General features: G+C 40.3%; 1 protein-coding gene across 2 annotated transcripts; it reads left to right on the top strand.

Moving 5' to 3' along the window:
* Positions 1-76: 76 nt before the first annotated feature.
* Positions 77-24,031, top strand: pms1 (PMS1 homolog 1, mismatch repair system component). Of its 2 annotated transcripts, none has more exons than XM_074658393.1 (13): positions 77-177; positions 1,242-1,385; positions 2,042-2,224; positions 3,567-3,669; positions 4,161-4,324; positions 9,982-10,098; positions 16,146-16,268; positions 16,409-16,555; positions 16,689-17,515; positions 20,321-20,788; positions 20,990-21,120; positions 23,473-23,633; positions 23,733-24,031. In XM_074658393.1, exons 2-13 carry the CDS (start codon positions 1,254-1,256, stop codon positions 23,931-23,933), a joined length of 2,757 nt encoding a protein of 918 aa, XP_074514494.1. In that variant the 5' UTR covers positions 77-177; positions 1,242-1,253; the 3' UTR covers positions 23,934-24,031. The 2 variants fall into 2 exon arrangements, with proteins under 2 accessions (XP_074514494.1, XP_074514495.1); XM_074658394.1 differs by lacking the exon at positions 77-177 and adding an exon at positions 231-253.

Raw genomic sequence — 24,031 nt, 5'->3', positions numbered from 1 at the left:
TTAGCCCTCACCCAGGGTATATTTTTCTCAGCTCTTCCGGAACCCTCCCTCGTGTCAGTTTTAACCAATCAGCGTCTAGTGAAGGGGGCGGGAACTACGTCATTTCCGCCGTGTGGCTCATGTGTCTGTTGTTTATGAAAGATTCAACTGAGGCGGCAGTCAAAAGGACTCGTCCAAGTTAGTATTTAACCACATTATTTAGCTATTTATTCATGTTAATGTTATGCTTTATATGAGTTTTTAATGTCGACACGTAAGTTTTACACGAAACTGGGTTTTTAAATGTAAGAGAACGAGTCTAAAGCAGCTCAGATACACTGCAGAGCAGTGAAGTTAGCTCATGTTAACCTTATAGTAGTTCAATCCAGTGTTACTGGTACTGCAACTGGAAATGAGTAATCAATTATCTGTAATGGAATACATTTCTGTAAATTAAAGTTACAGTATTAACGCTGTACCATCAATGACCTGGCTTTTGACAGGTCATTGTAACTGGAAGCTCCTATTTGTAAAATTAAAATACTATTTTTATAGTCTTTATAGTTTATTGTAGTATTTATCAACTGTACTATTTATAGATTTTAAGGGCTGAGAGAGAGCCAGGGTGAAATGCATTTCATTGTACTTTTAAATGCATATGACAAATAAACTTGAAATTTGAAACTTGAAACTAGTCAACATCAATACATCAGTATTTTTTTGCCTTAAAGAATCCTTGTGAAACCAGAAATCTAGAGTTGAATCTCTGTTTTAATCAAGATCAAGCTTGCTAATTAATGCAAATGGACAATGAGACACATTTGTTTGCCTCACATCATTTTAGGCTTTAGTTTGAAGCATTGTCAATTTTTTAGTCACAAGTGTGCTGCGAATGCTAAAAATCCACCTGCCTCCTGTATTGTTGTCAACATTACAGGCGTGCACTCATGCCCATGCCTTTATTTTATTAGAAATGAATGAAACTGGTCTAGCATTTCTTTGGTGTTTGGGTAAGACCATTGGACCAATCTGAAAACATTACCAATAACAGCCATGTATCAATGTATGTACTGTACGTATAGCTCTAAGTAGCAGACACAAATGTGTTTCCTTCCATTTTATGCGATCATTTCTACAGTGAAATTCTGTTTCATGGAAATCTTGAGTATTTTTCAAAGTTTGCTCAACTCCTATGTCACGTTGTTGTTATGACTCAACAACACTCAGAAGTACCAAACTAAAACCAGACTTTTCTTCAACAGGCACCTTAAATCATGAAGCAGCTGCCTCCAGATACTGTGCGGCTGCTGTCCAGCTCCCAGGTCATCACCTCTGTGCTGAACGTCGTGAAAGAATTGATGGAAAACTCCCTGGATGCTGGGGCTTCGAGCATTGACGTTAAACTGGTACAGTGTTTACTAAATGACAGAATTTGGAACAAGGAGAAATGCACTTTTGCAATTATGATTGAGTGACTAGTAAATGATGAATTATAAGTGGAATTGTCTATAGGAGGATTTGTCTCAATAGAGGTAAAAACAATATGGTTAGCATTAGTAGGCTTTAGTCATAAAGGTGTTGATGCCTACTATATTCACGAGTATATTTATTTTTTGCATGTCAGGACTTTGTAACTATATTAAAGGAACAATATGTAATACACAATCAATATATATTATATTAATATTGATTCATGTTTGATCAGCGCTGCCTAGTTTGACCGTTTGATCAGAGTTTGCGAGTGATTGTCAGCTGCCTCCGTTGAATGGAACAGCCAATAGGAACGCTCTCTCTCTGAAATGACCTGTGATTGGCCAAAGTCTCCCGCCACGGGCTAGATTTTTGCAGGTGCAGAAGTCTAGTTTTCTCTCGGAACACTTGAATTTAAATATGCTGAAAGGTTATTATGGATTTTTTCCCCAATGATGCCAAAAACAAATTGCCTACTGCCACTTTATTGGAGAATAGCTATATATATATTTTTACATCGTTACAACTCACAGTTTGATTCACTCTTCAGTTGCACAGTCAGTCTGCAGTATTATTGAATTTCTCATTGCAGGAGAACTATGGTTTGGACCGGATAGAAGTGCGTGATAATGGCCATGGAATCAAAGCTGTAGATACTCCTGTGATGGCCGTGACACATTTCACGTCAAAGATCTGTAACCACGAGGACCTGGAGCGACTGGAGACATACGGCTTCAGAGGAGAGGCACTTGGCTCCATCTGTGCCGTGGCTGAGGTGAGAAGTATTTAACAACTGTGTGTTATTGAATTACGGTCAGATCAAAAGAAAAAAAGGCAAATGGGACAGAATTATTAGAAATTATACATATTCAGGGTTCCCACGCAGCCTGGAAAAAAACTGGAAAACAGTTGACCAATTTTCTATTCATTGAAAATGAATAGAAAATCTGAAAAGTATCCTGGAAAATGTTGTGTTGTCCTGGAATTTTCTTTCAACTTTTTCCTATTTTCTTTTAACTGAGAATGAAGTCCTAGGCTATCCATCAGAGCTCCCCTAAATGGATAACATTATGTGCATTCCAATACCCGTACTATTTAGTATCCCAGAAAAAGATTTAGTATGTCCCGATACATAGTATGTCAAATGCAGTATGCCAAAAATACCAGGATGTCCTACTACATCTGGTCACATTTTGCAGTATGCAAGCCAGCAAGCTTTTCTAGCTATTCTGACCCACAATCCTCTGCACAGCAGATATATGAGCAAGAGGGTCAAAGTTAAAGGCGCAATATTATGAGGAAGTAGTTTGTCCCAATTGTATGCATACTGCATGCAACAGTATGTACTTTGTAAGGGCAGCTGCAGTATGTACTAAAAGTAAAACAAAAAAAGATGCAATTTGGTCACGTCACATTGCATTATTCTAAGATCAATTTGTCATAACTTCTAAGCACGTAAGAGATGATTTCATAGAGAAGTTATAGCCATTTATTACACGGCTGTGTTGAATACTCGATTGTGATTGGTCAATCACAGCGTTCTAGACTGCTGCTATGTATAACAGACTGTTGCTATGGATGTAGCTCTGATGTCCGACTCTGGTGGACCATTTTGTGTCAAATTATTGATTTCTGAAGTAAGTAGCCATGTAATAAGCGGGATAATGTACAACTAGCGGGTCATTGTTGTGAAATAAACCCCTTCAGATGCAAGATCTGTCACCTGCATCTCCCTGCTGGGTTTTATTTCACAACAATGACCCCCTCGCTGTACATTATCCCTTACAGACTGCACATCTTTAAATCAGCCTTCCACAGAGAGGAAGATATTAGTGTATCGCATGATCCCTGTCTGTCGTACCAGATAGATCATCACTGAAAATGTCCTGGAAAATGATCTCTAGAAAAGAGTGGGAACCCTAATGTTGATCTACAAATTGTATACATGCACTGGACTCATAACAAAGTTCATGAAACAATTTTCACTCATGGACACATTTTTAATATAGTACAGATAGCACGACTATTTCAGGAATGAAATATACATTGTGGTTTATTTCAGCATATAAACTGGGATGGTTGGCAACTTGATGTTTTATTGTACTCTTCTCTTTAAGGTGGCTGTCATCACGAAGACAGAGGAGGATGACATCAGCACCCAGTACATGCTTAACTTCACAGGGGAGATTGTTTCTCAGAAGCCGTCTCACTTAGGTCAAGGCAAGGCACCAATACTTGAATCAGTCTTGTAGAGAGCAACAAAACTCAAAGGACTGCTTTATAAGTGGAACTTTGAAGTTGTAGTTACAGATGGAGAAACTCTTTTTTTCATACTGCTTAGCTGGAGATGCATCGCCATGTCACTGACAGGATTTAGACACCAATTTGCATAATGTTTGACTCCACTACCAGTCACATTATTTCCTGTACTACGAATATGAAGTTACTCATTTGTTTCATGATTGGATTATACAGTTTATTAATATCTTGGAAAAAAACAGTAGAACGGCGTACATAAGTCTTAAAGGGATCCCATAAAATTCTTGATGATAGAGGTAATATTGGTGTTTATTGTGAAAAGTTTCAGAATAACACACACTTTGAGCAGTGTCTAGTCAGATCTAGTCTACCTGATTCCTCTAGCCTTGTTGCAGGAAAAGTAAATTGTATGTCAAAAGCCGTTGCACACCTTCGCTCTTTGTGTTTTACAGGCACAACAGTGAGTGTACTGAAGCTTTTCAAGACTCTCCCAGTGAGACGGCAATACTATTCCTCGACCAAGAAGTGTAAGGAGGAACTGAAGAAAACGCAGGACCTGCTGTTGGCCTACGCAATTATAAAACCTGACTTGAGGCTCACACTCGTTCACAATAAGGTCAGTAACTGCTCCTCCCTTTTCAGATAACGAAAACAAAACTATTCTGACAACTTTCACTGATGACTAACCTGCTAATATTAATGCCAGATGTAACTGGCAGCTTTCTGTCAGCAGCATACAAATATATGCATAATATATATTATTTACAATCAACAATGGTGATTGAGGGAATTTTAAATGTAGGCAAAGTATAAATGACTATAAAGCCTGTTTTATTCTATTTTTTCACCAACCACTCGCCAAGCGGTCAAAAAATTTGTCTTTTAAAGTGATATGCAACTCAAAACTGAGTTTCATGTCAGTAACAATGGAGTTTTCACTGTGGAAAAAACATATCAAAATGTCTTTAGAATAGTTTCAAACCAATTCTGCAGCATGACATCTTAGCTTTCAATCTGCATAATCAGTGTGTTTCAAACAGTCATCATTTCCTCAAAATATGACTAAATACACTGCTTTGTCACGCTATTGTCCTTCCAAGAGCTACGCTGGTAGCTGTGTCTTTGATCGGAGCGTAGAGATGGACAGCAGTAGGGGAGTATGCTTCAGTGAGAGGTGCTTCTTGTCTGCAGTGAAAACTGGTCACCTTTGGAATCCACTGTAACAGACATGATTCAAGATGAAAAAAGCACAAGTCACCAACAAAATGTCCATGTGTACATCAATTACTCACCCTGTGTTACCTTGAATTCTTCCACAATGAACAAAGAATAAAAAAAAACGTCAAAAATGGCTTGATGATTTGAAGAAAATGGGAGCCGCGTTTAACAAAAGCAAAACAATATCAAAACATCCGTTGTTTCATTTATTCAGCCGTATGCCCACTACTTCCCAAACACATGCATCTTCTTTAAAACACTTTGGATTCGCACGGACGAGCAGTGGGCCTGTGCAAGCGTGAGACTGTTTATGTGGAAGTGTTTTGAATAGCAAGGTTTTATCAAAGATGCTTGTATTTGTGAAGTACTGAGCATACGGCTGGATAAAAGAGACTTGGATTATGCTGCACGAGTTGTTTTGCTGTTAAACGCGGCCCCCATTTACTTCAATTCATCAAGACTTTTCTCTGATCTTTGATTCTTCATTCACCGTGGAGACATGGTGAGTAACTGATATACAAATGGTCATTTTGTGGGTGAAGTAGTTATTTAAATCCGCTCATACAGTATGTAGTCCTCCAGGTTCAGCAACCACTAGGTGTCCTCATTAGTCTTCAAATGACTCTCCCAACATCACTGGATTGGAGCAATCGCCCTCAGTTTTTGTTAATATGCCATGTATTTTACAGTATAGTGTTATACGTGTGGCAAACTTAAATGGTGACATTGACAATGTGTAAAAGCGTTGAGAACCCATGTGACATTACATACTATAAGATTATTGATATTAGGAATATATAGGAACGTCATTTAGATCTTAGAGGGGAAAAAGGGTTCATTGATCCTCAACATTTTGATACGGCTGCTACTACTACTACTATTACATCTGGAGCTACTATTAATAATAATACATGATATTTATAAAGCACACCTTCTAAAAAATAGTTGCTTCCAGCAAAATAATGTATAAAGACAACAACAATACTAAAGTGCAAGGAGTAACTATTAACTGTACATAAAATAAAAATGGTCTGCATAGGAAAAATTAAGATTTAGTGCATTTTTTGTTTTTTTTGTATTTGTATTCATCAGTTTATTTAACATATGACTCAGGTTAACAATTATATTGAACCAAAAGATAGTTTGTATCCATTGGCATTCAATAAATGAAAAAACAACAACATACGAACAGTAACAACAACGAGACAAATGGAAAGAGTGTAAAAATACAAAAATGCCAAGATAATCCCACTTTGTCATACAGGGTTTCCCTGTCTAAATTTCAATCATTTGATAATGTGAAATATTACAAAAAAGCCAATTGTCTTCTCAGCTTACAGCCGTAAAGGTGCGTACGGCTTCCTTTGACAGTAGAGCTCGGTGTTTGTGCCTTTGCCTAAGATTCTATGTCAAACGTGTAAAAGCTCTTAAACAGAAAGTTACAAAAGGATATTCAGGAGCTTGTCAGGTAAATTATTAATCAAACACCTTCTTGCAGACAGTAATTGTCTCCAGCCTCCTGTTGTTTCGTTGTCAGTGCTAATGCGAGTCAGTGAGCTATGAAATCGTTACGTGTGATGGAAAATATTTATTTGGCTTGTAGAAGCACTTCAGAAACACACAAAGCAAAGTGAGGGCAGACTGACTAACCTGATAGAAAGAGGCTTCTGTGCAGGTTAGTGAGTCTGTGCTGGCTCGGCTCGATAAAAGCTCAACTGACAGACTACATGTATTTATTGTGGCTCTAAATAAAAATTATTTTCATTACCGATTAATCCAATCTGTCATATATGTCAGAAAATTGTGAAAAATCCCCATCATCAACCTGACATCTACTCATAGCTTGTTTTGCCCAACCCATATTCCAAAACATATTCTAATAATAATGATATAAAAGTTGACGAAAGCAGCAAATCCTCACATTAGAGAAGCTGGAACCAGAAAATGTTTGTCATATTTACTTGATAAATGATTCATTGATTATCAAAATCAATCATCTTGTCTTTTTTGCACTAATATTTATTAAGGGTAAAGTATGTTAACCTCTAGGATAATGGCATGTATGAATGTGGCTGATTGGTATTTAAACAATGTACTGTAATGACATTCAGGTGTGGCTTAAAGGCTCCTGTTCTTTTGAAAGGTTGAGATCTGCTGAAGTGAAATTTGTTGTCATCAAAAGATGTTTATATCAATAAAAATGAATATGTAATGGTACAATAGAAATAATATATAGGGATGGAGAGAACTACAAACCGTCACCAAAGACTAGTGATATAAAAAACTGTCAGCAATTACGCACAACAAGAAAAACCGCGCCTAGTGGGGCGCGGAGGCATGACGGGTGGGGCGCGCACAGGTGGGGAAAATGTGCCGTACCTTGCTGCTGAATAAATGTTTTGACGTCAGAATCTTTTTCACGGTGGAACAGTAAACCACTCGGCTATGGCGATGGTGTTCATTTTGTAGGTTTACAGAATGGACAGATATTTGACTGGGACAAAAAGAAAAACAGACGAGGCTCAGCTGACGGTAATCAAAAGAAAATATGACGTAGTAGGGCTGCACCGAGTTGTTTGAAGCTTCATTCACAACATTGACATTCAAATTATTATTACTATTATTATTAATAAATGGTAGGGCTGTCAATTGATGAATCGCGATTAATCACAAATGAATCGCACATTTTTTATCTGTTCAAAATGTACCTTAAAGGGAGATTTGTCAAGTATTTAATACTCTTATCAACATGGGAGTGGGCAAATATATTGCTTTATGCAAATGTATGTATATAATTTTTACTGGAAATCAATTAACAACACAAAACAATGATAAATATTGTCCAGAAACCCTCACAGGTACTGCATTTAGCATAAAAAATATGCTCAAATCATAACATTGCAAACTGCAGCCCAACAGGCAACAACAGCTGTCAGTGTGTCAGTGTGCTGGCTTGACTATGACTTGCCCCAAACTGCATGTGATTATCATAAAGTGGGCATGTCTGTAAAGGGGAGACTCGTGGGTACCCATAGAACCCATTTTCATTCACATATCTTGAGGTCAGAGGTCAAGGGACCCCTTTGAAAATAGCCATGCCAATTTTTCCTCGCCAAAATTTAGCATCATTTTTAGAGCGTTATTTAACCTCCTTCTCGATAAATTAGTATAACATGGTTGGTACCAATTGATTCCCTATGTTGTCTAAAAATCGCAAGTTGCGTTAATACGTTAAAGAAATTAGTGGCGCTAAAACGAATTTTCGTTAACAGGTTAACTTTGACAGCCTTAGTAAATGGTAAATGGACTTGCTAGTCTTCCGACCACTCCAAGCGCTTTACACTACATGTGAGCATTCACACACATTCGTACATTGATGGCAGAGGCTGCCATGCAAGGTGCTCACCTGCCCATCAGGATCTAATCTAAACACTCATTCACACACCGATGGCTCAGCCTTCGGGAGCAATTTGTGGTTCAGTATCTTGCTCAAGGACACTTCAACATGTGGAGAAACAGCCGACCTTCCGATTAGTGGGCGACCCGCTCTACCTCTGAGCCACAGCCACCTTAGGGAAACATTACCTTCCACCTTCTCTTCCCCCCTCTCTCTCAAACACACACACACTCAGAACGAGCGATGTGCTGCTCAGTCCGTCTATGTAATTGCCTCAGTCCTCAGTTCAAAAGCCTAAACTTATTGAAAAAAGGTAGATAAGTATTCTGATTCAGTTCATATTTGTTGGTGTTTAGCCTTTCAAAAACAACATTTTCACTGCGGTCAAAAACTGTTTACTCTCCCACACGCACCTGGAACAGCACCATAAATTACATTTATGTAACCACAATAACACAAAATTAGTGTGTATTTTATGTCTATTTTACGTTTTTGGTTTGCACAATAAAAAAAAGCCAGTTATTTAGAGTTGTTCCATTTTATAACATTAGATAAGCATTAGAATTATTTAGCAATTAGACATTTCCATCCCGTATGCCCTTTCCACACCACAGCTAAGCGTAACTGTCAGGTGCTCCAAACACAAATATGGCTGACTGTGAACTCTGATTTGGCTGATTATGACGCCTGAGTAAGTCTGCTGAACACAGCTGCGAACTTAACCCCAGATTCGGTTTCAGGCTGCAGCCAGTTTGTACACAGAAGTGTATGGGTGGCGTGTGGGTCACGGAGGGGGCCACACGACCACCATATAACTTTCATAGAAATCAGTGTTGAGGTGGTCAGAGGAAAGTAGTGAACCCAATCAGCACTCGGTTGCCCCTATCCTTTATCTCCAACTCTGCTATTCGGCCTGTGTCGTGTTTCACAGCTTCTTCAAGAACTGTTTACAGGAGTGATCCATTTACATGGGCCAAATTGCGTATTTAATAGCCGAGACATGCCCTGCAGAGTGCGTGCTTTGTGAAATCAACACCCGGGAAATATATTCACTGGTGGACACAAACTACAAGCTCACTTATGGGTGTCAACATATTTTCTACCTAAAATAATTTCTGATCTGACATAATTCCATAATGATAATGAAGTTAATTATTAGGAAAATAATTATGTCTTTTTAAATGTACCACAATTTGTTGACATTTTATGTCACTGGGCCCTGAACAAAATCATAAAAGCATAAACTAAATGTTTTTGAGCCAGTGTTGTGATTGCATAGATTTAATGTTGTATAGACTAAACTGTTTTCACAGCAATATCTCTTAAAGTATTTGGGTTTTGAAGGTTAAATAATGCCAACAGCTCTTGTTGATTTGAAATAATGGCATGGTTTTTATTGTTTCAAAAGCCCATTTATTTTGACTTTGGTAAATCCATATCTTTTATGTTCCCTGCTCTGAATTTGGACGTAGACTGCTATGGCTACGTTTGGTTGGTTTTAGTCCATCTTTTGCTGAATCTCTTGACAGAAACAAAAATGTATGAACTCCAGATATGTTGGCTGCTTCGTGGCCCGGTTACTATCCTGACACGTGTTTATGCGGTGTGATTTGCCTGATGTGGACTCATGGAATTTGACTTGTGTCATATTGTTGCAGGTGGTGGTTTGGCAGAAGGCCAAGGTGGCCGATCACAGAAGTGCCCTCCTTGCTACACTGGGGTCCAGCGCCGTTTCCAACCTGCTCTCTTGCCATCATCACCAAGAACAACCAGAGGTTAGTTCAGGGGAAATATGCAGAGATGAGCGAGCAATGGAGCAAATAAAGTTTGCACCAGTTTTCTTTTGTTTTTCATAACATTGATGTATGTATGTGCATTAGTAAAAAAAGATTAGATAAGTCAGTTTGATATCAAAATATAGCCCATTTTAGACACAAAGGCAACTCAAAGTGCTAAACATAAGCATAAACATACGAAACAAATAACAGAAAATAAGACAATTCATTAAAGAGAAAAAAACCAGTAGAAATATGGTAGATTAGTGTAAGAATCAGTGTGCCATCAGTGTAAGAATGTGTGTGTGAATGGGTGAATGCTGACATGTCGTGTAAAGCGCTTTCAGTGGTCAGAAGACTAGAAAGGCGCTCTATACAGTAAATGCAAGTATATTTACCATTTAAATGAACTCGGGAAATGCAGTGTCAAACAGAAAGTTTTAAACCCTGATTTAAAAGAACATAGGGTTAGTGCAAACCTTAAGTGTTCTGGAAGTTTATTCCAGATCTGCGGAGCAGAAACTGAAAGCTGCTTCTGCGTGTTTAGTTTTGACGCTGTGGACGGTGAGCAAGTCTGTCCCAGTAACAGAGCAGCATATCACAAATATATTTTTGCCCCAAACCATTCAGTGCTTTGTGCGTCAATAATAATATTTTGAAATCAATTATTTGATTAATAGGAAGCCAGTGCAAAGCGCTGAGAACCGGGGTGATGTGTTCCACTTTCTTGGTTTTAGTGAGGACTCGGGCAGCAGAGTTCTGAATCGGCTGTAGTTGTCTACAGAGACCTGTTACACTGTTACCCTAATTAAAGCTGCAGTGGGTAGAAATGGAGCAAATATGATTTTAAAAAAATGTATTTTTACAAAACTCACTATATCCTGACAGTAGTACATGAGACAGGTAATCTGAAAAAAAATAATCATGTGTCTCTGTGTCCTCCGATGCTCCTAATGGCATCTGCAAGATTTCACAGAACGGATGAAAACAACCAATCAGAGCCGACCTTGAACCTGCCGTCTCTGAGCAGCTGTCAATCACTCGCAAACTCCGACCAAACGGTCGAACTAGGCAGCGCTGATCAAATATGAATCAATATTCTGTTACTGTAATGCCTATTTCTCGCCTCAAATGTTTTCAGAAACATCTTGTAGTGTACTGTTGAGCTGTAAAGTGAGAAAGTTTGTGACCCGGCAGCCATGTTGAGATCAGTTGAGGAAATACCAAGCACCGCCCACCAGCCGGAGCACAGCCAATAGGAACGCTCTCTCTCTGAAATGACCTGTGATTGGCCAAGGATTTTCTAAAGCCTGAAAACAGAGCCATGAGGAGGTGCAGAAGTCTAATTTTCTCTCAGAACACTTGAATTACAATATGCTGAAAGATTATTATGGAATGTTTTTGCCCAATGATGCCAAAAATATTCTGCCTCCTGCACATTTAAGTCTACTAAAAATAAAGGCATGAACAAGTTTCTCTGAGTCTTGCTGAGACATAAGATTTCTGACATGGTTTGAATTCTTAAACATCAGGGCTTTGAGATGAGCAAAGACATTCGTTCGTTCCTTTTTGGCCCCAAAAATAATTGTTTCAGTTTTATCCTTATTTAATCAGCACATCCAATCACGGCACTTATTGGCACTATTGGTTCATAATCATCTGGGTTTATTGTTATGTAAATATGTGTGTCATCCCTATAATCAAGGTTGAATATTATATTGTTTTCCAAGATGTGAGCTAGTGGGAGCATAGAGATGTTGAATCGAGATGGACCAAGAATGGAACCTTGGGGAACTCCGCATGTCGTTGCTGTTCGTTCAGATTTGTAGGGACCAACCGACACAAAATAGTCGGTATCCTGCAGATAGCATTTAAACCAGTTAAGGGCTGTGCCAGAGAGTCCCACCAAGTCCATTAATAATGTTATGGTCAGCTGTGTCAAATGTTATGTCGTCACTCCAATTTACCCAGAAATGGGAGGTTTGATATGGGCCTATAATTCTGCCTGATTGAGGTGTATAAATTGTTCCTTTTTATAAGAGGCTTGATCCCTGCTGTTTTTAGTGTTTTGGGGAAATGACCTGAGAGGAGGGGAGGCATTGACTATTTCCAGGAGGTCTGATGCCGTGCAATCACGGGACGAATATCAAGGCAGCAGAAGGAAGAACTTCAACGTAACACAATCTCCTCCAGGGTGTTACGGCTGATGGGATCAAATTGTGTCACGCAGATAGAATTGGTTTTAAGAGGAAGCATGGATGACATGGATCCTTTACCTGATACAGAGGCACTGACAGCTTGTTGGATTCTTTGAATCTTGTCTGTAAAGAAGGAGGTAAAGTTGTTGAATGATTTGGTAGAGAGGAGTTTAGGGGCTACTGATATGGGGGGGGGGCTTAGTCAGCCTGTCAACAGTTGTAAATAAGGCATGTGCGTTATTACCATTTTTGGTTATGATATCAGAGAAAAAAAGATTGACTTGAACTTCTTAGTTATGAGTGCAAAGACATCTCATCAATCTCATAGTGAAATTTGATTTTCGCCATCTGCGTTCAGCTTTTTGACATTCTCTTTTTCTTGAAGCTTCATCAGTGAGGCAGTTCTCCATGGTGCTTTTTTAACAGACAACTTTGACCTTAGAAGGGGCAAAAGCATCAATAAGATTTGTGATTGTAGAGCAACCAGGAGTGGAGGAGAAATCCTGAGTGAACAATTTGCTGGTGTTTTCAGTGATATCGTTTTGTGATTAGCTCCGTTTGTACCTTAGTGCAGACACTGATATTCATTTCAAAGGAGACAGAGGTGCGATCGGATACAACAACATCAGTAACCACAACGCTAGAAATATTGAGACCTTTTGTGACAACTAGGTCGAGTGTGACTTTTACTCTTAGTCCATAGCTGTCCAGATTGCAAGATGAATCCACAGCACTACTGTCCTGGGGGTTGTCAACACGGATGCTGAAATCACCGGCCATAATTATACAGTCAAAGTCAATGCAGATAATCGACAGTAGTTCAGTTAAACCTGCAGTAGGCGGAATATTTTTGGCATCATTGGGCAAAAAATCCATAATAACCTTTCAGCATTTTGTAATTCAAGTGTTCTGAGAGAAAACTAGACTTCTGCTCCTTCTCCTGGTTCTGTTTTCAGGCCTTAAAAAATCTAGCTCGAGACGGGAGACTTTGGCCAATCACAGGTCATTTCAGAGAGAGAGCGTTCCTATTGGCTGTTAATTCAGCAGAGGCTGCTGTCAATCACTCCGATCAAATGGTCAAACTAGGCAGCGCTGATCAAATATGAATCAATATTCTGTTACTCTAATGCCTATTTCTCTCATAAAATGTTCTCAGAAACATCTTGCAGTGTACTGTTTAGCTTGAAAATGAAAAAGTTTGCTCCGGCTGGTGGGCGGTGCTGCTTGGTATTTCCTCAACTGGTCTCAACATAGCGGCTGCGTCACAAACTTTCTCATTTTACAGCTAAACAGCACACTACAAGATGTTTCTGAAACATTTGAGGAGAGAAATAGGCATTACAGTTACAGAATATTGATTCATATTTGATCAGCGCTGCCTAGTCTGACCGTTTGATCTGAGTTCATGACTGATTGACAGCTGCTCAGAGACGGCAAGGCTACAGCTCGGCTCTGATTTGTTGTTTTCCTCCGATCTGTGAAATCTTGCAGATGCCATCAGGAGCACCGGAGGACACAGAGGCACATGATTTTTTTTACCTGTCTTGTGCACTACTGTCAGGATATAGTGAAAATCATATTTGCTCCAATTCTACCTACTGCAGCTTTAAGTCAAGCCTGTATATACTGTAAGTCGAGTCGACATTTTTTTTAGAATATTTTGGTGGCCTGTAGTTATTTAAGGAGGGATTTAACTAAAGAGCCAGGTATTTCAAAAGAAGCAAATCTTTGCATTGTTATTTCCTTTGATATAGTTAACCCTGCCTGACTGTCACATGGACCGTTGCTCAGCTGGGCAAAGTCACCTTAGTTTGAACATTGTAACAAAGGGTGTCGTGAATGTGAAGAGACTACATGGAGTGCATTGCTCTCTGACGGATGAGCGTCACCGGCACATAGCACGGCTGAGCTGGCACAGAGCCGCACGCTACCCCCCTCCCACCTCCTCGTGTACACAACTTGCACTCTTTGCTCTCATGCTGTGGCTCCCATGCCCCTTTGCTCTTCATTGTGGGGGCATTGTGGCAGTTCATCTTCATTAGACACACACTTGCCCCCTTTAAAAAAGCTCATTGTCAACAAGAAATTAATAAAAATGATATGTCATTTAGTCTAATTTTCAGTCAACAATAAAATTAAATGACGTGGTTGAAATGTAATTGTACTTATTTCAGGATTGATCCTGAAGTCAGTGTCTTTGACATTGTGTGACACTAATGCAAAACAACTTAATAAGAAAAGAACTTGGAAACAAGTTTGAAATAAGTTGATTTGCATTGGAAATAAATGAAGATGACTCAGTGTCTGATTTGTTGTATTTGCTTTAAAAAGGTCTAATCGTAACTGTCATTATTCCATTAATTGCCTGGTTAAGATGGATACGTTTTGCAGAGCAAATGAGAGCATGCACGTTATACTTGACCGTGAGCTAATAACCTCATCATGAACGCCTGGTCTGAAGCCAGCGAATGTGGTCAGTTGGTGGCGGGCCAACTGTTCCCTTGCCCTTTTCTCTTGAGTTCTTTCCTGATGAAGAGGGAGTGATTTTTCTGTTAGCTGAGCTTTGCTGTGCGGATCGTAATTGAATTATTTTCGAGCGGTAACTTTCTGCTTGGTCACGGTAGGTGTCATGTGGCTCGTACCTGCTGCCAGGCCGCCAGCTAATCTAGTCTGACAGATATGGAGCAGCCCTTTTCACCCTGTTTCTCTCTCCTTTTCCTCTTTGTTGTTGTTATTTTGCTGCTGCACTTTGGTGCCCGGTTATGAGAACGACCTTTCACCTTTTCCTCTTACTCCCTGTAGCAATTTTCTCCTCTTTGTCCCCAACACCAAAGCTTAGTGATCAAGGGGAACCAGGTTGACAATCTCACTGGGGCCTCGCTCCGGGAGAGTTGTAAGAGCTGTTCCTCTGCAGAACAAAATGTGACACTCGCTTTTGGCAGCATGACTACACATAGCCGCGGCCCTTTGGGGCCAGAGGTGCCATTCGTGCTCTCATAAAGTGACCCTAATGAGCAGAAATAGAGAGAAGCACATGTGCCCCGACCTGAAACAGCAGTTCGTTTATTAACTTCATTGGCGTGCGTTGCTGCTAATAATGAGCCCGAGGCCATGTGGGGAGAAAAAAAAAAAGCAAAGCTATGCTGCTTGCAATCTGTAGAACATTAATAGCTTTCCATAATTTCTTACTAGCTTACATTAATAATGGAGTTTTAAGTGTAATTGTTCAGTTTTATGTTGAGTCATCAATTTGAGCTCATGGGAACTGCCTCTGGCATGATTCTAGGTGAAAGGTGATCATGTACGACATGTTCATAGTGGAGCCTGCGTGTCGAGAGGAACCAGCACACTCGGGCGTCTCACTGCCTGTCTCTCTTGATTGTTTCCAAACTTACTATGAAAAGAAGTTTGATATTTAGACATCCTAAAATGTAAAGGAGTTGATGAGTGTAGTGAACTTCTTAAGGAATGTAGCTCTACTATTTGTCCTCATTATGCCGTGACAGTGTATGTACAGCGGATGTACGGTATGCTTCGACCGATGCCGAGCGCCTGTTTGCTTGCGCACAACGAGAATTAATGACTTCATTCCCAGCTGTGCTGTCAGTGGAATGGATCGACCGGGCCGTCCTCATTGAAAATGTAATGATGGTAAAGTTTATGTAACGTCCAGGTGTGCTGGAAATGTTTGCGAAAGCAAGAACTCATTTCCGAAACGTCCCTGTCAAATTCAGCCCTTTATAACAACCATTATTTATTATGTAGTGTCATATTTTTACCTTCTTGTATTTTTTCTCTTTACTTTGTGCCTGTCTGTTTAATATTATCATTGCTTTATATTTTATTCAGATTGTTTTGGATGGCTTTTTTCCAAAGCCTGGAGCGGATTACTCTTCTACCAGCTCATCTAACCCTGACAAAACCTTTATATTTGTCAACAACCGGCCTGTCCACCAAAAAGATGTCATGAAGGTACCAGAGTCATCTTGGATAACTCAATACAACACAATTCATACTGCACAATGAATATTTTTTTTGTATCTAATACCATTCTTTTACTTCATGTTCACCTGTAAACTTGATCCTGGTTGGATTGTGTGATCGATCATCAGTTGCTGCGTCAACACTACACTGCTCAGTATCCGGATGACTCAGCCCGAAACCGTTACCCCACCGTCATGCTTAAAATTACAGTTCCACCATCCTCAGTCGACGTCAACCTGACACCGGACAAGACTCAGGTTCTTCTTCATAACAAGGTAGCTATGAAATTCAGTATATTCGGATAGAATTTGGTCAGACGTCATTTCAGTCATGATCCTAGCCTACCAGATGAGATTGGAAATGAAATTCTGTTTTTTTTTTACTGTCTGTGATCTGTCTGAAATGTAGGAGGCAGTGCTGACCGCAGTAGATGCATTGCTGGTTTCTCTCTATGGCTATCGGTCCAACGTTGACCCCCCAGCTGAGAAGCAGCTCGACCGTGAGACATCCCCCACACCGCCTAGTCCTTTGCAGACTGATGCTTCCCAACTGGACAATGAACAAAGTGTAGAGAGGGATAACGGTCTCCCCAACCACCACTTCAAAAATGCACCTAAACACGGTGACACAGCTCCGTCAGCAGCAATAAGCACTGATGCATCACTGGCCCGCCCGACCTCAAATGGCAGCTCTTCATCCTCCATAGCAGAGGACTGGATTGTCAACCAGATCCCAGCTGGGCTGGAGTCTACCTTTTCTCTCTATGACGATGAAACGGCTCAGAGCTGCACCCAGACAGCAGATTCAGCAAGCAAGTCCCCTGAAAGACTCGAGGACCACGCCGTGTCAGGTGCTGCAGACACAACCAAAGACCAGATATCAGCCGAAGACTGGAGCCGGGGGACGGCTTTGACCGACCCCGTATCACGGGAACCCCTGCAGCCCGTCAAAGTCCATCAACCATCAAAGAACAATCCTTCTGACTCGGGTGAGATCGAGAGTCAGAGCAGTTCGAACAAAAAGCTGTTCAACGCCATAACAGAGAAGCGGGCCGCTCTGACGGCCTACGACCTGATCAGCAACCGCGCCATGAGGGCACCGCTGTCTCCCGCCGCTCTGTTCGAGAAGGAGGCCAGAGTAGAGGTCCTCAGGGAGAAGCCTACAGCCAGCCTGCAGGATATCAGCGTCACCGTTCACGAGAGGTGGAAAAATCTGAGGGAGGAAGACCGTAAGAAGTAAGTTTCCAGACCTTCACCTTTCCAGGCAGTTGTTTCCATTTCTTGTTATTTGCAAGAGCAGAGCGAGGGGGGAAAGTCTGACCTGTCATTTGCATGTGTAAAGCTTAGTCTGGAAATTTTGTTGATATGAGCTGCGTTTCTAATTTCCAGCGTCTAATGGGGGCTTAGGTAGATGACATTTTCCGCAGTACAAGGTATCATTATTGGTGAAAATGGTGAAAGTATGCCATCTATCCAGAGAATTCACATGTCTCACATTTGTGGCAGATTTTGTCGAGCATTTATTCAATAATAAACCCACTGAAATTGTCTTATTTCCCATACCTACAATAGTCCCTACTAAGCAGAGGCTATGACAAGATTTATAAGACATATGAACTAATACTTCCCTTTGTATACAGTCGATGATATGTCCTGATTTGTAAATAGAAACCACTACACAAATTTAACATCTAAAGGTTCCAGTCTCTTTGTTCATTTAAAAAAATCTCACCTACACTTACTTCACAAGTGGTTTGAGGAGTGACACATAGTTGGCTAGTCAAGAACAGATTTGGCACCAAACAGATGGAGGTAATGAGTGTTTGTGTTTGACCCTCGCTCCCTCAGAGTCAAAGGATTTACATTAATGAAGGTGAGACAGGGATTGAAGTTATTTGAAAAACAAATAAACAAAATTATAAAAACGTGGTGATCAGATAAATGTGCATTTTGGTAGAACAGTGTGTCATTATCCAGATGTGCATTTGCTTCTGACTCAAGTCTGTGATTTAAAGCTGCGGTGGGTAGAAATGGAGCAAATATGATTTAAAACAGTTATTTTTTATAAAACTTTTATAAAAAAAATCATGTTCCTCTGTGTCCTCCGGTGCTCCTAATGGCATCTGCAAGATTTCACAGACCGGAAGACAACAACCAATCAGAGCCGTCCAGCTGCCGTCTCTGAGCAGCTGTCAATCACTCACGAACTCAGATCAAACGGTCAAACTAGGCAGCGCTGATCAAATATGAATCAATATTCTGTTACTGTAATTACTATTTATCACCAGCCAGAGCACAGCCAATAGGAACGTTCAATAGGAATACTCTCTCTCTGAAATGACCTGTGATTGGTCAAAGTCTCCCGTCACGGGCTAGATATTTTAAAGCCTGAAAACGTGAGGCCATGAGGAGGTGCAGAAGTCTAGTTTCTCTCAGAACACTTGAATTACAATATGCTGAAAAAGTTATTATGGATTTTTTGCCCAATGATGCAAAACAATATACTGCCTGCTGCCACTTTAAGTACACAAAACATTTAGAAAATGGTGCTAATAGCAGGGCAGAGGGCACAGCACATGGAGCGCACACACCATAGGCAACTCTTAAGTTTTGCGATTGATTGTATCAAAACCAATTAAGAAATAGGAAGAGAGGTGAAAGTTTTCACACAGTCGTTATTAGTAACTTCTAGAATGGTCCAGATGAACGGACATGTCAGTGAAAGAAAGTACAAACTGTGCTACCTACTGATCTCTATCCACTGAGCTACTCAGCAAATCGCATCATGGAATAACACCATTATACTGCGCTGAAGGCGCTTCAACCCAATTATGTTAGATTACTGCATACCAATTTAAAGTAATTGCAAAGTTGGAAAATGAGCAGTAGTCAGCAGTAGTTGGGGCCTTATATAAGGTATGGAAGAGCGTATGGAAAAAGACATCTGTTAGGTATCCTGCCTTGCCGCACTGCTGTCTTAAACATGAAATAAGATGTGGCAAGGACTTGGCTCCTTTCACCGCCACTGTTTAGTGGCACACCACTTCTAGGAATTACACTTGCACAAGTTCACGTAACAGGTTCTCTGAATAATGGGGTGCTGAAGTGTAAGCTCTAATGCTTAACATGTGAAAATCTATGGAAACACGAGTTGACAAACTGCTTTGTAGACAAGAACAGATGGCAGCTCAGCAGCTGTGCTACACAGAGGAAATTAAACGTGCAAGTGAGGAATGAACATCATGCTGTATTGAAGAAGACTTGAAACTAGAGATTGAGACCATAAACTCATGTTTGCTGAGGTAATAAATCAAGTGAGAAGTAGGCTCATTTTCTCATAGACTTCTATACAATCAGACTTCTTTTTGCTACCAGAGGAGTCGCCCCCTGCTGGCTGTTATAAAGAATGCAAGTTTAAGGCACTTCCACATTGGCTTGCTGGTTGGCAGTAGATATCTCTGCAGCTCAACATATTGATGTATTTGACATAACGTCAAAACTGTTCTCTGTACTCTTTCGATAATGTTAGTTCATTTATTGAACTAGGTAACGTTTTAAACTCAATTCTGGCCAGATCTTATACATTGCACCTTTGTAAAGGGGTGATCCAGCAATTAAGTATTGCACTTCCATAAAGATGGGGGACTGACAAGGGACAGGTTAAATTAAGAATCTAAGCAGCAGGGTGTGCATTCCAAAGAATTGCGTGTCATTTCAAATCCGTTCAAACTTAAACCCTATTAAATCCTAAGACTTTGTATCAAGCTCCGAAAAAAATGGCTTTTTGTTAGAAATGTCATGTTTTTCTCTCAGACTTTGGAGAGTTCCCTTCGGAGCCACAAAGGACATTTTACAACTGTTTTCGCAGATTGAGTCGTACTCCTTGTGACGAGTAAACTGAACTTCATGTGTAAAATTGGTGGAGCACCCCTTTAATTTAGCTTAGTTTTAACCTAGGCGCTGCTTGTGCGTGCTGGGATGACAACTTGGAATAAATTTCAAAGAGGGTTGTCACTACTAACTCTTGGTTGAACTCTGCAGGTATGAGGAGAAGGCAAAAAAACACCTGGAACACCACGACCAAAGGACCAAGCTGGCCTCTGCTGAAGGCCCCAGAGAGACAAACGTGAACACCCTAAAGGGCCACGCACAGGGCCACAAACGCAAGGCCCCACTGTCCAACCAGCAGCTGCTGGACGAGCTCTTCTCCGCACAGCCCCAAAAGAAGATGAAGAACCCCGCACCTAAGCCTTCGCAGCACCTCCCCTGCAGCGTAGCTGCCCTTCGGCTGCAGCTTCAGCGCCTTTCATCCCAGAGCAGTGCAGTGCCACGGGGCCTCCGTCTTGTAAACCGGCTGGCCTCTCAGAGCGCCTGGGTCATTTTATATGGTCAGAGGCTCATGTTGTTAAACCCATTTCGAGTGGAGGAGGCCTTGCTGTTTAAGAGACTCCTAGAGAATAATATACTTCCAGCAGTGAATCTGCAGAACCCTATACAGTTAACAGATGGGTAACGTATCACTCTCTTCTCACCAACAAAATGCCAAAGCTGTGGAAAACTGCACACTCATCCAATTTCTTTACATACAGCATATGTTCGACACTATTTTTAAGACAAACAAATCCTAATCCTTGGTTTCGATTAAGGTTTTTTAATGTCTGAAAATACACTGCTGCTGTATGTTAAACATCGGTTGTCTCTCTTTTCTAGAAGTCTAGGAGGAGCTGAATATACGGAGGCTTTGTGCAACATGGAGAAACAAAGCCCTGAGCTGGACGGGGGGGCCGTCTTCTCTGATCCCAGGCTTGTGGCTAATGGGTTTAAAATCAAACTCACTCCAGGTACATTGTAAATAAAAGTCAGAATGCTGTTGTACGAGGCGGTCTAATATGATTGAACATTAATTTGCCAATGTGTCCTTCTGAACCTAATTACAAAATTGTACTTATAGTAGTACTAGTAATAGTACTAGTCCTTAACAGTCCTTAAACAGTTTACAACACTCCCAATCAATCAGAAAACAAGCCTTTCTTCTCTTTTTAAGTCACGCTGTTTTTAAAGGTCTCGTGGATCGTCTAGTTTTATTTAACAAATGTTGGAGCCATTTGCCATCATTTAATGTCATAGTTCACCAGTCACCAGTAGAAATGTCAAACGCACAGTCCCCAGTAACTGGATTACTAGGCAATTATTTCTGACTTAATATTCCTTCAACAAATTTGTCCATCATGAAAAACAATGAATGATAAAATAGAGAAGTTGCAACTCACGAGGACCAAAACAACCTAGTATGTTTTTGTTTTTTTGTAATTAAAAGCATTTTTTTCTTTTATAATGAATCATAAGTGTAATAATAACTGGTACATTATGGCAACTTAATCATACAGTATATTATGTACATTGACCACAGCGTTTTTATTAGCACACATGTACGAGGAGTAAAGTTATGTGACAAGTTATCTTTGAACTAAGCACATATTTTACACACTAAGAAATGAGTCCTATTAAAGGTGCAGTGGATAGAAATGGAGCAAATATGATATAAAAAAAAATATTTTTATGAAAAAGGTCACTATATCCTGACAGTAGTGTAGGAGACAGGTAATCTGGAAAAAAAATCAGGTGCCTCTGTGTCCTCCGGTGTTCCTAATGGCATCTGCAAGATTTCATAGACTGGAGGAAAACAACCAATCAGAGCCGAGCTGGAGCCTTGCCGTCTCTGAGCAGCTGTCAATCACTCACAAACTCGGATCAAACGGTCAAACTAGGCAGCGCTGATCAAATATGAATCAATATTCTGTTACTGTAATGCCTATTTCTCTCCTCAAATGTTTTCAGAAACATCTTGTAGTGTACTGTTTAGCTGTAAAATGAGAAAGTTTGTGACCCGGCAGCCATGTTGAGATCAGTTGAGGGAAATACCAAGCACCGCCCACCAGCCGGAGCACAGCCAATAGGAACGCTCTCTCTCTGAAATGACCTGTGATTGGTCAAAGTCTCCCGTCACGGGCTAGATATTTTAAAGCCTGAAAACAGAGCCATGAGGAGGTGCAGAAGTCTAGTTTTCTTTCAGAACACTTGAATTACAATATGCTGAAAGGTTATTATGGAGGTTTTGCCCAATGATGCCAAAAACTTGTTGCCTTCTGAAGCTTTAACCAATAATCTGGTAACTGTAAACAATTAGTTAGTGTAGAGCAGCTAGTGTAAGATATAATGCAAATAACTGATTAGAAAATCATGTATATACTTTAATAAATTAAGTCAAAAAGAAGAGTAATGTAAATTCTAAATAAAATGTAAACATAAACCAGAATAATTTAAATTAAACTAGTTTTTGTCAGCTTCTTCATCATCGTTGTTGTGACATTATTTCTCTGTTGGCTTGCAGAGGGTCTACAGTGTCCTGTGAGTGTTGGTTGTTTTTGTTACTGGAACGGCTCACCTCAGTTGACATTGGCTCTCTGCCTGACAGAGTGGTCTCACAGTGGGTTTGTTCCCCAGTGTGCAGGTGATGAGAATGGTTGCCCTTTAAGAAATTCAAGGAATTTTCATTTGGCACTGCCAGCCTCGGTGGGTGTGCATGGGACCGAAGGTAGCGGCACATATAAGATGGTTTCGTTGCGCAATCTCTGCTGCGTACTTGATCCTTTTGTTAGGATTGTCTCAAATGTGTCATGTTGTTCATTTTCCAAAACGTGTGAACTGTGTGATTCTGCAGATACTGCCATTTTAAAATTGATTTTAAAATAATAAAAAAACAGCAAATATCTGTATAAAGTTACTTATGCTGTTATTACTAGAAGTTAATTTGTTACTGTCAGTAATTTTTAATAGCAAATGTACTGGACACAACCAGCACAGGAATATTATGACTCTACTTCTCCAGGTTTTTTTCATACCTTTCTGAGTTCATTTTGCATCCAAAGTCATGTATCAGAAAATATAAATTGTGCATGATTTGCAGTATTTCCTCATGAAATGAGAAGCTATCATTCTTCCACCCTACAAGACAACTTCCTTCCAGTCTGCTGGGGCTTCTATTAGTCATTTAACACTCCATTTGGCCCTTCGCTTGTTTGACTTGGTCCTCATTTCAGCCGTAAACCACAATATTTATTTATTATTCTTTCCTGGAGATAGTAGTAGCGTCTGGAGTATATTAATCCTTGTTTTCTGCTTGTTTTGGCCAGGCCTCCCGTCAGCCGAGAGACATCTGGAAGTGACAGCAATGGCAGACTGCGTGCCTTTCCTCGGTGTGGAGGACCTCAGGGAGATCCTGTCTGCAGTCCTTCACAGGAAGGCCAGGACCGTGCAAGAGTGCCGGCCACTTAAAGTCACAAACTACCTACAGGTAAAAGATGCTATGAATTAATTATGAACAGCGGCATTCTGTAGATTTGTTTTTGTTTGTTTTATTAAATATATCTCAATTGGGACTTTTCCCTCACAGGGTGAAGCAGTACGACTTGCCCGTCAGCTACCTACAAATTTATCCAGGGAAGATGTGGAGGAAACCGTCGTGCGGATGGATCAGCAGCTCGGTGAGAGCAACCAGACCTGCATCCATGGACGACCATTTCTCCAACACCTATCTGACATCCCTTCTACAGACCAGGAAGCTAAAGCTCTGCTGAAGTCTTTACAGCTGTAAGAAGTATCTATGTCTATGGAACGGATGATTTCCATTCTGATCAAATGATGTCCAACTTTGCTACAAACAAAACATAAAAATAAACATATTTTTCCACA

This window comes from Sebastes fasciatus, chromosome 14 (assembly GCF_043250625.1).
Source record: "Sebastes fasciatus isolate fSebFas1 chromosome 14, fSebFas1.pri, whole genome shotgun sequence".
NCBI lineage: Eukaryota > Metazoa > Chordata > Actinopteri > Perciformes > Sebastidae > Sebastes > Sebastes fasciatus.
This window is presented reverse-complemented; position numbering and strand designations above follow the sequence as displayed.

Bases quoted from the DNA above. Each gene is read 5' to 3' on its own strand.
- pms1 (XM_074658393.1), top strand. From the start codon at position 1,254: ATGAAGCAGCTGCCTCCAGATACTGTGCGGCTGCTGTCCAGCTCCCAG. The intron at 1,386-2,041 runs GTACAGTGTTTA...TTCTCATTGCAG, and splicing joins CGAGCATTGACGTTAAACTG to GAGAACTATGGTTTGGACCG. The intron at 16,556-16,688 runs GTAGCTATGAAA...TCTGAAATGTAG, and splicing joins AGGTTCTTCTTCATAACAAG to GAGGCAGTGCTGACCGCAGT.